Source organism: Sphaerodactylus townsendi, linkage group LG01 (genome assembly GCF_021028975.2).
Source record: "Sphaerodactylus townsendi isolate TG3544 linkage group LG01, MPM_Stown_v2.3, whole genome shotgun sequence".
Lineage (NCBI taxonomy): Eukaryota > Metazoa > Chordata > Lepidosauria > Squamata > Sphaerodactylidae > Sphaerodactylus > Sphaerodactylus townsendi.
In genome coordinates this window covers 158,438,487-158,455,417 of record NC_059425.1, presented here as the reverse complement: position 1 = coordinate 158,455,417, position 16,931 = coordinate 158,438,487, and the positions used below count along the sequence as shown (strand labels likewise).

The following is a 16,931-nucleotide window of genomic DNA, read 5'->3' as shown; positions in this document are numbered from 1 at the left end:
GATAGATACTGTGACTTAATAAAAAACAAGAAGATACCGTGTTTCCCCGAAAAAAAGACAGGGTCTTATATTAATTTTTGCACCAAAAGATGCTGCATGGGTGAGATTGGGGCTTATTATTTCGGGAACATGCGGTACCTCTAATTCATTAAGAGGGCTCTCAACAGCCCCTGTTGCCTTCCCTTTCACATGTGATGCAAGCTGCATCTTCAAGTGGCGAGGGATCCACCACCACCACCTTCGACCTACTGCAACTACCGAGTAGGGCTTATTTTTTCAGATGAGCGCTTATATATTTGAAGCCTCCTCCAAAAATCCTGAAAAATCATGATAGGGCTTATTTTCGGGGTAGGTCTTATTTTCGGGGAAACACAGTAATACAATATAATAGAGTAGCTGAATTTAATTATGGAGACATATCAGTATTCCAGTTTTTCCAGATAAAAAGTCTAATTATTGCAATAAGGCCCAAAGGATAACTCCTAAGGGAATTAACTCCTTTTGAGGCTCTCTTTATTTCTGAATATAATCCTTCATTGTTTATGTACTATAAACTGGTATCTATGTATGTATGTGGCCCTGATCAGAATTATGCAAAGAATGGCAGAAAACATTAGGGTACAGATTATAGTAAGATAGGGAGATTCCTGATCTCAAAAGGACTATTCTGACATTTTAAGTGAAAATGCCAAAAAAAGAAGCTGGATCTATGTTACCTTTCTCCAGCCAACTTAGCAAGGATGGAATCTCATGCATATTTCATTCACACACAGTGGAAATGTTCTAGAGCACAGGGAGCTTAGTTATGCTTGAATCAAAGGTCTCTCGGTTTTAATGCTGAATGGCCTTAACTCATCCCAGATTTTCTGCTCAACCATGTTGTATCTAAAGCAATGAAGCAAAGGATATTAACTATGCATATTATTAACTACCATTTGATCAGTGTTAGCAAAATTATTTTACTCTATAATTAAGCAGCACATTCCTGACAATTAACCAGAAAAAGCAAAGGATTCTGGGAGATGTAGTTCAGGGAGTGCCATTTCTCATGTAGAGGGACTGATGAGACTACAACTCCCAGCCTCCTCCTCAGTCAGCTGGTAACACTCTTTAATGCTCTGGGGTCCACACAGGGCAGTTCTAATCCTGTTCTGAGCCAACTCTCCAGTAGGTGGTCTCACATGGATGTCCTATTATTCCTTTCCTGAGCCAACTCTCAATTAAGTCAGCAGTGACTCCAGCACCAATGGCCAGGTTTGAAGACCAAGGTTACCTCCACCTCAGGATTTTTTTTTTTTGGGGGGGGGGGAAGAGGGAAGGCTTTGCTGCACCCAGAATGGCTTTGGCTGAGGCAATGAGAGTGGGGCTGTGGGGGGGGGGGGAAGGCCTCACCACACTGACCCAGATCATTCCAGGCAAACTACCAAAAAATGGGCTGGGGCGGGGGGAAGGAGAAAGAGTGGCGGCATAAGGAGAATGAGTGCTGGAGAGAGGAAGACAGAGAAAGAGATGGGGTAGGTAGCCAGAAAGAAAGAATTGAAAGCTGGGATAGGGTGGAAGAACATTTTAGAATAGAGAATGGTTGAGAGTAGGAAAACAGAGAGAGCATAGAATTAAACCAGGCAAAACAGAGAAAGCAGGGGGTAGGGGCAGAGTTGGGGTAGCAGAAGGGATGAAATATATGAAATCCAGAAACAAAGAGTTGTAGTGGAAGACCAAATATAATGGCAGAGATTAAGAGAAGCGGTGGCAGGATGGAGGTAGAGAAGAAGGGGCACCCTGCTGACTCCCCCCACCCTACCTTTGCAAGGCCAGGAACCATCTTTGCAAACAATGGGGGGGGTCTGCCTATGGAGATGGGGAGAATTTTTCCCATCTTCACAGGCACTCTGCTGGCTCTGCCCCCACTTTGCAAAGCCAAGATCCAGTTTTGCAATTGGGGGGGGGGGGGTGCCTATGGAGATAGGGAGAAGGGCAAAGGCTTCCAGCATCATCTCCTTGGCAAAGCCTGAGATGTTGGAAGGAACTCCTGTTGAATGCTTGAGCAGACATAATTTTAGGTAGAATGCCATAACTTTTTTCGATCTCTTACTTGGCCCAGAGGATTAGTGTTTTAGAGCCAATTTTTTTTTCACACAGCAGAAGCATTGGCTGCTTAGTGGAAGAATAAAGGGACCCATTCCGGATTATCTTTTAGTAAAACAGAGCTTCTGTTTGAACATGAAATTAACAGGGTGGTTTTTTTTAATTGAGAATTTTTCTGGTATCGATTTGATCTGGCAAGAAGTATGGAGAGGAGGTTGTGAATAACTTTTTTTCAACCATTTATGTATGTTTTTTATTTTAAAAAATATTTATTTAAAAAAAGAAAATAACAGCAACATTTCGGAGGAAAAACTAAACCTGTTCTCATAAGAAAAATGGATGGAGCGTCAATGGCTATCCACTGCAATGACTGTACAGAGCCAGAATATACCTGAGGTGGGAGCGGAACAAATAAAGTTGGGAATGGTGGTGTTGAGGAAAATGTAGATATTCCAAAAACACCTGACTGCTCATTACGTGAAACAGGATTCTGGATTGGATGGGCCACTGGCATGACCTACACAAGTCACTCCTAATAGGAGGAGGCAGAAAATGAGCTTTTCAAAGTGTTGAACTTCTCTTAATTTAATTTAGTGACCACGAGATGCCTGCACTTCGTGCTCAAAAGTACAATAATCAATAGAATATTTGCTGATATACAGAGAGTTGATTGTTTCCTGCAAGCTTATATATTTAAATACGGACGTGTAATTTGAAAGTTCACATGTACTTTGTATCTGAAACAATAAAGGTTTCTGAGATTCATGTAAATCACCAACAGAGTTACACTTTTCTAAGCCCATTCATACCAATAGGTTTAGACTATGTTTAGGAATGTGTTGCAAGAGATTTTACCCATATGTTTCCCTGCAAGTATGGGCAGAAGTACACAGATCAGGAGAACGGCCTCCCTTTCCAACAATGGTAACATTATGCAATTGTATAAAGGCGATAATCCCTTACAAACCCCTTTACAACAACATTTCAAGGGTTGCCAAGGGAGTGAGAACTACTCAGTCCTGTAATAGCTCTCTCTCCATCCAGGCTTAAGAACTGCTGTAAGGTCTGCTTTCCTTCCAGCTGTGCAGTTCTGAGAGCTCCCTTTGTGGAGAATGCATTTGGCTCTTTCTCCATACACAGGATTTAGAACAGCGACTCTACACTAAGTTAAAAAACCACAAAACTGGGAAAGACATTCCAGCACGACTAAGCAGCACAAAAATGAAAGAAATGTTCCAGCCCTTCTAACCAGTGCACTAAAATGGAAATTTTATGAAGTAAACACTGTCTTAGCACTTTGAGAGTCACGTTTAGTTCTCTCCAGTTCAGTATGTAGCCCAAGGCTGCCATTTCATACATATATTTATTGCCGTCATGCCCATGGATCTCAATAGATTTGAGTCCTAAGCCACTAAGCAGAGGCTATCTGCTAGCCTTGTTCATCCTCTTCATGCCTTAAAGGTGACTAGTGACCCCACTGCTTAAGCAGAACAAACATAGAAGAAACAGCACATCTCTCCCATGGCTAACTGTGCACTATCTACAGTCCATTATGTGCCACCCTTTGGAGTTCTCTCACTTAAGGTTGTCATTTTATAGCAGAGGCGTACTGGCAATAAATGGCACCCAGGGTAACACCCCCCCACGCCCCCCCCCCATTGGTGGGGAGAGCCAGAAGGCAGCAGCAGCTGGCGCTGGGTTGGAAGTCTGACGCAGTCCCGCTGTGCAGCCCTCGGCAGGCTCCTGGCCTGGCTGCTGCCCCCCCCCCCCCCATCCATCGGCCAGGCCACCCACACTCTTCTGGCAGGGGAGGCTTGTCGCACCCTGAGGCTGGCTACTTGCAGGCCAGGGGAGATCCGATACCTGTCCGGGAGTGACATGCCTGAATGGGCTCCCTGGACCTTGACCACGGACTTAATCATGTGGGGATCATAGTAACGTGTGTGATTTCGCATGACCCCACGTGTGATCAAATGGCTGATGTCCAGGGACTTGTGACCCCACATGTCCCTCTGGTAGGTATGCCCCTGGCATGTAGTCTATGAAAGGCTGATTCTTTTTAATAACTTCCTACCTTATGAAACAGGCTCCTGGAAGAGGTGTGGGAGGTACTCCCTTAGACGTTCTCAGGAGGTGCTGTTAGCAGTTGGTGCCGTTCTATTTGCTCTTTTAATAGGTGATGCAGACTTTTTTATGGGACATGGACAAATGAAGTTTTACTCCATTTTTTAAAATTAAAATTTATAAGCTCCCTTAAGCTGCAAAAGAAAGACTCTAAATACAAACACGCAAATACAATATTTGCAAATACTATACAGAGAACAGAGCAGGGGAAAACATGTCCATTCTACTTGTTCTTAATGAAAGCCGTTATAAAATAAACTTTATTAAGAGAAAATTTAGAGAGTTTAGAAAATTTAGACATGCAAAAGCAAGCTCTGAATGCAAAAACCACTTCAAGGGTGATACTGTATGAGGTTTTGTCCTCTGTGTATGTCTCTGTGTGTGTTTTCTTGAAACCAATTACTTATTACCCTTCTGAATTGTTGACCAAGTTCTCACCACAAGAGAACAAAATGAAGCAACTTTTGTTTTTTAACAAGATGCATACAGCACAGCCTCAATTCCCACTGTTCTCCCACCCAGACATTTATGACCATAACCAGATGGCTTTTCTTTTCCACTGCATGTTGTTTTTTGCAACCCAGATGCCAAAGATCTATGTAGCCGTCTTCTGCTTCTTTATATGAAATGTTGATGTAGCATGTAGAGACTCCGATGTCTGTCCTTTTGCCTTCTTTAATGCCAGATGTGCTTTTATGCAAAACAAGTAATTTAATAAATGCTACTTTACAAAACATATATATGCCATAACGAAAACTTGTTCACTTAAAAGAGTCTACGACCCGGGTGTTATTGAGGTCTGCAACTGACCTATGAAGCGCTTACTCAAGGGTAAATAATCTATATCTATAAACACGAAATACCACTGACTCACCAAAAGATCTCAAAAACCACTGAAGCCACACATATGAAATTTGGCACACCTGTTCCTTATGTTCTCCAGGTGCTCACTAAGAAAGGATTTCCCAAAATATTCACTTTCACTCGATTTATTACCTATTTACTGTTTCCTATGCTCATCTCTGGCCATCTCTTGCTTGAACATTCTAAGGCAGAGGTCAGGAACTCAAGCGACTCCCAGAGCATAGCCAGTGCTGCTCTTGCTGCTTGTAGTGCGGCTTCCCGGCGTGGCTGCCCCCCCCCTTTCTGCAGGGAGGGAGAGAGAAAGTTAGCGAGGAGGCGCCCGGCCGCCGGCCAGTGCTGCAGGGCGCTCCTCAGCTCTGCGGGAGCTTAGGATCCCCTCCCCAGCAGGGAGAGAAGGCCCGACTCGCCGACGTACCGCCATCAGCCCGGCAGCTCCAGCACTGCGAGGGGCCAATGAGATCCCACTACCAGCAGGAGGGAGAGAAAGAAGGAGGCCCGGCTCCGGCCGAGGTCGCCGGCTGGGCGCTGCCTCTCAGCTTCATCGCGGGGAGCTTGTATCCCTCAACAGGAGTGGGAGAGAAAGAAGGAGCGCCCGGCTCCGACTGGAGTGCCCGGCTATGCGCATCCCAGCTTTCTCTTGGGGGAGCTTGTCAGGATACCCTCCTGCAGGGGAGGGAGAGAAGAGAGGCGGCTGCTGGGGGCGAGATTAGGTATGGGTTGGGAAGGAGAGAAAGGAGTGGTGCTGGCCTCGCATGGATTCTTCCCCAAGCAACACGCTATACCAGCTGTTTTGTACAAAAGCGTGAGGTGCAAAAAAAAACAAAATAGCACTGTTATCTCCATTTTTAAATGTCCAAAAAAAGCCTACTGCGGCTCCATGTGTTTTCCGGTGGAAAATGGGTGGGTCCAAATGGCTCTGCTTTGAATGTCAAAGGTTCCAGAGCACACTGTTCTAAGGGGCAAACCAACAACTCAACAATCCACAAGACATGCTACTGCAAACATTCTAAGAGCGACGGTTAAACACCACCAACGCTTCATAATGTCCTTCACCAACTGCACTCTACCACTGCCCTCTCACAACGCGATGTGGGAACCTGGCGAAAATAACCCAGCATCAGTCCATAGACAGGCTGCAATGAGGAAATACATGCTGCATGTCACCACCCAAAGTTCACAAGCAGGTTGCAAAGCGGCCTTTAAGCATGCTGGAATGTCACCCAGAGGTTAACAGAGACAGGCTGTGCGAAAAAAGTACTCACTCCAACTGCGAAGTTGACAGGGCTGTGAAAAGAGCTTTCCTCAACCCACCCTCATGTTAACAACACCGCTACAGCCAAATACTATCAAAACAGATTACAAACCACGCACTATCACCTTGTACTACTTCAAATGATTGGTCGGGTTTGCATTATGGACATCAGATTGTTAGTGTGGAGACAAGTTGCATTGTCTCGACCTCTGATCAGTGCCTATCTGCTTGGTGAATTAACCGTGCTCCCGACAGTGGTGGGATGAGTCCCCTAGGAGTATGTAGCTGCAGTGGCAGGTACGGGTGTCTATTCCCTGCCCTTCAACCCTACAGGGCCCTGAACCTCTTCACAGCCTTCTCACTCATCAGCCAATTGCCAATTGCAGAACACTTCCTTCCTGCATCCCAAAAATACGGAACGGCTGCTTCCAAATGACGTCTTTTGGAGTCCACCAGGTGAAAGAGAGGAATTTCATGCCAACATTCAAAATGCACGGACAGGTCTACGCCGAATGCTGCGATAATGTCACCCGAGGAATTCATAGGAGAGGCTGTGGCGTAAGTATGCTTGGACTGTCACCCCGAAATTCACAGACGGGCTGAGAGGAAGTGTGCTGAATGTCCCCCCGAGGCTAACGGGCAGGCTGTGAGAAAAGTATTCCCTCGTGACCAACCCTCACGTTCAATCCAGACCGCTACAGCCAAATACAATCAAAACAGATTACAAACATATTACAAACCACGTAGCGAAGCACGGGCATCCTGCTAGTAACAAAATACATACAAAACACTAGCTAGAATCAATAATTTAAAACTGACTGTAAGCTGAAGAACTAATCAAATGCCATCATGAATAAAACTGTCTTCAGCTTCCTCTTGAAGAGCAAGAGGGAGGAGACCAGGCACACCTCCATTGGGAAGTTATGACATAACTGTGGGGCTGCCACTGAAAAGGCCCTCCCTCATGTTTCCGACACATGGGCCTCTTTGGTAGATGGGACAGCCAAGAGGAACTCCCCCTGTGATTTTACCACAGCTGGCTTTACAGGTTTTGAAGAGAGGAAGAAAAAAGAGTTTAGAATTTATATCCCCCCTCTCCATGTGCAAAGGTGACTCGAGGGTTTTACAATCTCCTTTCCCTTTCCCCCCCCTCACAATAAAGCACCCTATGACCGGTGGGTGGAGAGCTGAAGAGCTCCAAAGAACTGTGGCTAGCCCAAGGACACCCAGCTGGCATGTGTTGGGAGTGCACAAGCTAATCTGGTTCATGAGATTTTTTTTGGAAATATTAACCCATAATTCCTGCTGAACTGATGGTGTCTGATGAACCTGGTTAAGTTTAAGCTTACTTATGCGAAAGCTTAAACCTTAATGCTTTGGTAAGCTTGGCTACGGGACTCTTCAGTCTTCATTCTGGCAAAATCTGGAGCTGAACACTAGAAGGTCCAACAGAATACACCAACAGGGCAAGGTCTTGGGCAACAGGACTAAAAGTCCCTGCCATCTGTTAAGGTTAGGTCACGATTTAGCAGGTGCAACCTATAAAAAAGATGTTCCACAAATGCAATTCTTTCTCAATTCAGTGGCAGTTAAAATTCTGCACCCTTAAACCAATTTGCAACCAAGGTGCAGAAATATTTGACATACTGACCAGAGTACAAAAGATACATTGGCATTGTGCTATCCGAGTCATCTGCTCCACAGGATATTCCCCAAGACAGAGCTTACAGGATACAAGAGGATCAAGCACCAAGTCCCAAGTAGGCCTGTACCTTGCTGTCGTCATTGCAGAATAATCTGAAAGAAGAAAAATAAAGGTGTGAGAAGCAGAAGGTTTTCAGAAACTTCATGAGGAGCCTTTACAGTCAGCAACGATTTCAGATCAGCGTTATGCGCTTCCGTGGTGGCAAACCTATGGCACTCAAGGATGTTCATGAACTACAATTCCGTCATCCAGCCCTACCAGCATGGCCAGCGACCATGCTGGCGGGGGGCCTGATGTTACCAACAGTCAGGCTATCTAGTCTCCTCAAATTTCATACCGACCTGTTCGGTCTTTTTTTCTCTCTCACCAGGCGTTGTTTGAAAGAGAAGAAGATGCAGGTTTTGAAAGGGCATCTGTTTCCCGCATTATTAAAACCTCTAACAGCAGCATGAAACCAAGCAGAATCTCAAGAAATAAATCTCCTCTTTCTTTTCTCCATGGCTTCAATCAGAATCGCAGCTATGCATTTCTAAGTTTCTAAAGGCACAGACTGACTGAAGCTCATGATCTTCACTGCATCTATTCTGGCCTTAGGTCAGAGTCGTCATATTCTATTCCTCCTGCCAGTGAAAAAAGTCCTTACTTGCTCTAGCACCACAACATTGTACGTTCCCAGAATTATCGCAGTGACCCACAACAGCCGAAGAAAGGTAGAAGGGTAGAGTCGGTTTGCACAACACTAGGTTTACTGCTTGAGTCTGCAAACAGCGGTATTACAGCACAGGCACACAGTATTAGGCAGAAAATTTGCTGAAGTCATCAACTGTTTTTGAGCAGGATGAAACACCTGAGGTACAATCTACATCCGCAGTACAGGAATCACTTACCTTAAAGTGGGAACTGCAAAAATAAATTTCATCAAATTCACGTCATTTATTCTGCTTCGTGTAAAAAATATATATTCTGAAACTGATTTCTCAGCCTACATTCTTTTTGAAAAACACAGCAGCAGGGGCCTGATTATTTCCCAATTGTGTGTATTTTACAAGGGGGAAAAGATTATTTATACATATTCACTCTTTCAATGGCACCCTGATGAGGAGATGCACTTTTGCTTTGCTATCTATATCAGAGCACAGAATGTAACAGAACAAGCTGCCCTTAGAAGAATTCTGTCTTCTGTTGGTGAGAAAAATCCATGCGCTGAGTTGGTGTAAAGCTGAGAACAAAGAGGCTTGTTTACTTGACAGTAAGCTAGTGGGAGTAAACACTTAATGTTTTGAAATGTAGGGTTATGTTATTTCCTGTTGAGAAGAACTTTAGGAGTAGACTGTGTGCATCAGCAAGCCACAGTTAAAGGCACAGAATCTGAGGGGGTAAAGTCCTTGTGTTTAGCATCAGCGGGAATTCCCTACAGGGACCAAAACAGGGAAACAGTCTTTTGAAAAAGGCAAGCGTTAGGAACGCTAAGCAGAAAGGCATGGAGTCTACTGCAGTTTGTTCTGTTTTAACAGTCGGTATGACAGGCTGTGCTTTCACTGGACTGTATCCCCTTATGCTCACCTGCTGACTTCACTTACGAAATACTCTTTTCCAACTCTTTCTTCACGACCTGTTCTGCTTCTCTTGGTAACCATTTCGCCCAGTCCAGCTTCACGGTATGGATCTGCAGCAGAGCTATGTCGGACATTTCAGCCTCCCCTAACCTAACTGCAAATTTGCCATCAATCGTCTGAACTTGCGGAGCGGCCCTATGCTGAGTCAGACCATGGGCTTGTCAAGGTCAGCACAGTCTACTCAGACCAGAAGCAGCTCCCCAGAGTTTTTCACAACACCGTTGCCTGATCCTTGTTAACTGGAAACGCTGGGGATTGAACTTGGGACCTTTGATGCGCAAAGCTGATGCTCTGCCGCTGCGCCACAGCCTCATCCCTAAGTCTGAGCACACTAGGGTGGAATTAAACAGTCTATCAGGCAGCCAAGCAGAAAATTAAACCAGCTGCTGCTTTGCAAAGCTTCATTCGTTAAGTATGGGTGGGTCAAAAGTAGGAGAGCAGTGCCAGGACAAAACTGTGTAGGAAAGAAAGTGAAGCACTTTGTCTTCATCCTGTTCTTTCCCTGTTGTGAATTGCCAACCTCCTGAAGCACTGCAAGAGAGAAGCAGCCATCAGACTAGCCTTATACGTGGCAATGTTAGAATATTTAATTGGGCCCTGAGCACTAATATTCAGATGCTTATGGCCTGCTTTCCAATGGAGACCCAAAATGGCTTGCAATAGCATTCTTCATTTTATCTTCAGAACCACCACCGTCCCTGTGATGTAGGCTAGGCTGAGTGTGCATGGCTGACCTCAGGTTAACAAGCAAACTTCCACAGTACGGCAGGGATTTGAATATGGGTCTCAAGGAGCCCAATGCTGACCATTGTACCATTCTGCTCCACTAGAAAGCAGAGTTTTGAGAAGCTAAATTCTAAGATGCATGAACAATATATTACTACTGACTATGTGCAATGGACTTTTTAATAACACTTGGTTGGAGGAGATTGCCCGCGCAGTTTCAGAGCATCAATGTTTAAGAAATCTGGATGAGAAACATTTGCTGCTGTAAAAGAATCCCACTGTAAAAGAATATCATAGAGGTTTGGTCTACAATAGATGCAAGCAAACCAAAGCTACTTAAATGTCCACACACTTCCTGAGGTTCATTTAGCTACAATATGTATAAGCCCATTCAAAATGGATGCTATAAAATAGCTTCTTAGCTTATAAAGTTACAAAGAAACAGAACCAGTTCTGAAGCCATATCTAATCTCCAAAATGTTCAGGCATCATTAACAACAATTGACTGAACTCACTGCGAGTGTAAGCACAAGTATGCTGTAACAAGTTCTTGACAATGAAAACAATCCAAAAAGAAGGGGATGGAATGGTCTTGGAAACAAATACAGATAATATCCAAATTCCGCCATAATAAAACCACAATAAAAACATCAAAGCAAAATTGTGCCACCTTTTCTGAGAGATTTAAAGAAATGAGCAGAGGCCGGGGGGGGGGGGAGGGGGAGGAGGAGAAGAAGAATAAGAGTTTATTACCCCCCCCCCCCGGTTCTCTCCTATAGGAGACTCAAAGGGGCTTACAAACTCCTTTCCCTTCCCCCCTCACAACAAACACCTTGTGAGGTAGGTGGGGCTGAGAGAGCTCAGAAGAACTGTGACTAGCCCAAGGTCACCCAACTGGCATGTATTGGGAGTGTACAGGCTAATCTGAATTCCGCAGATAAGCCTCCACAGCTCAGGTAGAAGAGCGGGGAATCAAATCCGGTTCCTCCAGATTAGAGTACACCTGCTGTTAACCACTACGCCACTGCTGCATATACGAACAACTTAAAAGGTACCGGTATTCCTCCAAATGAAAGAGCATTTTATTTTAAAACTCTTGAGTTCTTAATAGTCAAAAGGTAATTTTACATAGTATGTAGTTCAGAATGAAGATTAATGCTACAGCTGCAATGCCCTGGAAAGAAATCACCAGATGCTTCTAACAAACTGATCTTTACCTTGATGGAAACAGTCAGCCATAGCAAGGGAGAGCAACATAAAAAGATAACTGGAGAAAACGGTACTTTCCAACACAGCCTTATAGGCTTAGATACACAGATAAAGTAAAGGACAGAATTTCTATCAGATCCTCCCCATTTAAGGGACAGCTGACGTTACAGGGCAGACCTGAATCAAAAGACTGGCACTATCAGGAGGAATCTCTTCCTGCAGGTATCTGCCCGGAGTTATTAAAATGTAAAGAACCCAAGTGATTTTATGTAGGAGGTGCAGAAATCACCCCTTAACCATTTTTCACATCTACCATTCAACAGAGCAGGATAAATTCCCAGTGGATTGTGCTCACTGGCACTTATAACTGGATGTACCAAGCTCGGGAAACACATGTCATATTGTGCTGACCAGGCTCTACAAATGAGCACAAGTTGTCCTGCCAAGGAGCTATTCTGGGAGGAATTTTCCTTCCAGACCTTAGTCCCAAGGAGGTTATTTTACCTTTCTAAACCTACCTATGTCTATGTTCCTGATTATTCAGAAATCCATGAAGAGATCAAACACTGTTGATGCCTAAGCAAATTCAGGAAACTGCAAAGTATCTGCTTGTATGTTTCCAAACTTCACATTCCGAGTAGCCACAGTATTGTGGCAGAACATCAAACAAAACTGTCCTCCAGCCATGTCCTGATGTGACATTTGATGCGTCTCTACTTAACCAGAAGCCTCCATGGATGATACCAGAAAACAGAACAGGTAAAAAGGGTTATTAAAGGGCCCAAATGGCACTTTAAATCACTTTTAAATAGTGGTGGAATTCATAGGGCAGTTTGGCCTTAACAGACCTATGAGTCAGACCTTGCGCTGATGTCTTTTCTCTAACAGAGATTATCTTTTGCAGTTATTTCCCTTTTCTCTGTATATGCAATACACAAACATGAATGTCACTTCAAGGAATGCCATCAACAAAATGCTGAAATAAAACCACAATGTATTGTGTTTATTTAAAAAAGCCATTTTGGAAAAAAATCTAAAATTTCCAAATGACGGCTTATTGAATATTTGACATGGCTTGGATCCTGTACAACTATTGGAACTGGATCATTGCAGAGCAACAGCCTGGTCTGTCAACGGCTCAATGACATTGAAATGCAAACAGATTTCCCCTTGTTACCGGTGTTATATAAACCATTAAAACAGGTATCTTGGCTGCCCCTTACCTGTCCAATATAACATCTACAAAATGCCGCTGGGCCTTTTCCAGGGCCCGTTTTGATGCTTTTCTATCAGCCAATCTAATGGGCAGATTTCAAAAAATTCTACAACATAGGAGACTATGTGTTTGCAACTCAGGGGAAGTGGACTCTGTATTACATATTTTATTGCATTGTGAACTCCATAAAGGGGAAAGGGAGGCTTTAATTCATCCATTGTTTATCCAGTACAGAAATTTAACTAGAGTTAATTCCGATTCAGTTCTTGTGAGAATTTTGCTGGAAGACCGAGTTTCTCTTATATCTCAGCAGGTAGCTAAATTTTGTATGGTGGCATATAGTAAGAGAAGAATCATGCGGGACCGGGGCCAAGACCACCTGAGGGTGACCGTAATAATGCTACAAGCTGATGATATTCTTTGTGTGGATTTCTGTATCGTGGATTTCTGTACAAATTCGGTTTTTTCTTTTGTTTATTGTTCTTCCTTTTTCTTGTTCTTCTCTATTCTTTTTTGCTGGCCTAATGGCCGTAATAAAACTGACTGACATGGTCAGCGTCTTTCAAAATTAAGTTTGTGATGACTGCAATGAAACCAATTTAAAACTCAAAATGTCCTGCCCTCCGCTCAGCTTCTGGGAAGTTCATAGATGAGATTCCCCACCACAGTAGCCCAGTTGAGTCATGTGGTATAACAAAATCAGCTCTTGGGTCACAGATGTCTATTTAGGGTAATTCCACTGAGACAAGAGTGACTATTTCTAGGGCTCACTCTTTCATTACTGTTTTCTCATATTTATTTTTAAATGACCACCATTCCTTTAAGGGCAGTCTTACACGCCTGAACAGCAGCCTAAAATGTAAAAATAGAACCTGGACTGAAAGTACCTCAGGTTTTCTTTTTTAAAAACCTGGATAACCTAAAATTACATCTGAATGCTTACCCTGGCATTTACAGGGTGTTTACATATGATTCTAGTAACAAATTGACTGGTTAACTTTTCCCCCGACTGCTCAAGAAAAGAATCTGGTTTCACCTGCAACTATAAACATATACAAAAAAGATCTATTTTGAGAGCTATTTCGATGTAGCACAATGGTTTAAGAGGTTGGAGCTACAGGTCAGAAAGCGTACCTCTGCCATTAATTTCCCCTCTGTCTCCTAGCTGCAATATGGGAAATAACAAAAGTAATCTATCTCACAGTTCTGCATGCTTGTTGCAGTCAAGAACTATGAACAGTTGAATGAATAATACAAATATTAAGTATTAAATTAAATGCAGGGAATTTCCAAGCTGATGGGGAGGGAGCAATGTTTGCTCTCACTGAGGTCATCACATTAAGAAGAAATTGAGATGTTTCACAGCTTTTTAGGGGAAACTGTGGGCAAGCAGTAAAGTTTGAGTGTATTGCACAAAGGAATTTCCTGAATTTCAGTGGTAAACCAGAAGCATGGCAGGCATTAATACTACCAAGGGAAAAGAGTGAGAGAGGCTCTATATGACATTTCTGAATGTAGAAAAGCACTGTGCAGATTACCGGAGTTTGTTGTACTATCCAACCATGGCAGCACAAGTTGCTGTGTGGATTTCTGGGATTGCACACCCAGAAAAAAGTCGTTAGAAAAATCACGTAACAAAACTCCACTGAAGAACAAAAATAGTTTGAAAGTATATGTATTTGCAAAGCAAACATGTCTTAAAACCCAGTACTACTGTTTGTATACAGTATACAGTGCAAGGAAGTAAACTGAAAAAAGAAGAACCAAGGCAATGGCTCTCAAACTTTTGAATTTACGGTAATGCTCAGAACCCACCTGCAAAGTAACTCCACCCTTCCTCATCCAAATATAACACAGGAATCGTGTCAATGTCTATTTGGACACCCTAAACAAATGGTAAACCATATATACTCTGTTCTACATAAAGATAATAGCGTCGTTAGATGAGGTGCAGCAGTCGAGAAAATAGTATGCTTCCACATTAGAATACAATCCCAAATGAATATGAGAATTTTTACCCATTTTTATGCGCTGCCTTTGTCAAATCTTATTTTGTGCATTATTGAACATGGTGCTTTGATACAAGAGTATTATTTGTTCACTGAATGACTATACTTGACTTTTGCGTCATACTTTTTCTCAGCAAAATGGCTGACAGAGCAGAAGCAAGCATATCTACTTCTGGAGACAACTCCACTGATACAGCTGTCCCTTCCACGTTGCCAAAGTACCCCTCCAAAGCAGGCCCAGGTACCAAAAGAGGGGCTGCCGATGAAAAGTCCTGACGTTTGCCACTATCAAGGGTCCACTGCCAATGATGCCATCTGCCACCTCTGGAGCAGACCCAGAGAAAACAAATAGCTGTCGCCGCAAACATGCCACCAGAAAAACCTGCAGTTCCACTGTTTGCTTCCACCCAGAGGCAACCGCCTCATCAAAAAAAGTTTATGCGACATGGAAAGGAATTTAAAATCTTGGGCTATACTATAACCACCAACAAAGTTACAGAAGCTTTTTCAGTTTTGGTATTTATAGATATATTTTATTTATTTAAAACATTTATATGCTACTGTTCCACTGATACTGAAGAGTTTTTACAGCTACGCTTTAAAGACTGAAGAGCACTGTACCAAATATCTGTCTGGTATTTAATGCCAACCTGTTACTTTAAATTAACGTGTTGGTTATTTCAATGGAACTCACTTCTAGGAAGAGACCTTAGGAACACACAGACAAACTACCAAACAAAATCAAAATAGCGCTGGTCCTCAACAAACCTCACTGAACACTTATGGTCTGTAAATGAAGTTACTGTCCCGATTCCATCCATACAATCCCCCATCAGTGGGAGACCTCTTGTAGACAGTTCTAAATTTGTTCCTTCCAAACCACCAGGCCACAATTAAAATGTACTTCAACCCTCGCCACATTCTTACAATACAGCTCTTCCTTCCCTCTAGAGCCAGTTACTAACACTTGGACTTGTGTAGGCAGGGTCATGTTTATATTCATAGCAAAGAGTTCTTTTTTGTATTAGCAGTCCTTTCCAAGTTATGTTTTCAGTTTCCTTCCTCTCAAAACATAACAAACAACATTACTTTAAGCACGGGATTTTGACTTTCCTTTAAGAACCAGAGTGGCAAACTTGGTATCTTATACATTGCTTTGAAACTTTCCTTTGCTTTAAGAGTAGCTTGTCATTTGGGATGAATACATGGATATTCTTGGTTCTTCAGAAGAACAAATCAAAACCTCCACCAGTGCCAAAAACTAATCATGCAATACCTTTAAATACTATCCAACGTTTCATGAAAAAATAATGACAAGATGCCTGGTTATCTTGCTTTCTTATGGACTATTCTCCATTTCTTCAATCCATGTAGCCCACTCGTTAGAAGATCATGATATAGATTTATATAAATTCATAATTGTGAATTCAAGGCAGTGTAGTATAGAACTACAATATGACTAAAATACTTCTACAATATCAAAAATATCTTACAAAACATTTATTACATATCTTACAAAAATATAAAGATCCATATACTTACATCTTATACAAATGTCTAAATAAACAGTTATTCTTTAATTTGTAGTCATGGTTTCAGTCAAACAGGAAGCTAACATCTAAAGCAGTGGTTCTCAACCTGTGGGTCGCAACCCCTTTGGGGGTTGAATGACCCTTTCTCAGGGGTCGCCTAAGACTCTCTGCATCAGTGCTCTCCATCTGTAAAATGAATAAATATTAGGGTTGGGGGTCACCACAACATGAGTAACTGTATTAAAGGGTTACAGCATTAGGAAGGTTGAGAACCACTGATCTAAAGCTATGCATATTAGTAAGCACTCCAGTTTCCTATACTAGCAAATGGACTACATGGATTGAAGAAAAACACTCTAGGAGCAGTATAAAGGCCTTGGAGGTGTTATTCCATCACATAAAATCTGCGATGCCCTTGGAAAACTGGGATGTGCAAATACATCTCCATAAGGTCTACAGAGGTCATCAAGTTTCTTAGCAAGGCCTCTGAGATCAACTGTAGCGTCTCCATGCGAAAGTGTCCATTTCACAAACCTGTACAAGAACTTTAGGTTCAGAACTGTTCTCTAGTCCCTGTACTTTCTGAGAACTGT

The 16,931-nt window shown here is 42.8% G+C and overlaps 1 protein-coding gene across 3 annotated transcripts in view; it reads right to left on the bottom strand.

Moving 5' to 3' along the window:
• Positions 1 to 16,931, bottom strand: part of RNF144A (ring finger protein 144A) — a 68,504-nt gene that overhangs the window by 24,996 nt on the left and 26,577 nt on the right. For all 3 annotated transcript variants that reach the window (XM_048498299.1, XM_048498290.1, XM_048498310.1), the window contains exon 2: positions 7,977 to 8,122. In XM_048498299.1, coding sequence (XP_048354256.1) covers positions 7,977 to 8,122 — 146 coding nt within the window. The remainder of the gene's footprint in view (positions 1 to 7,976; positions 8,123 to 16,931) is intronic.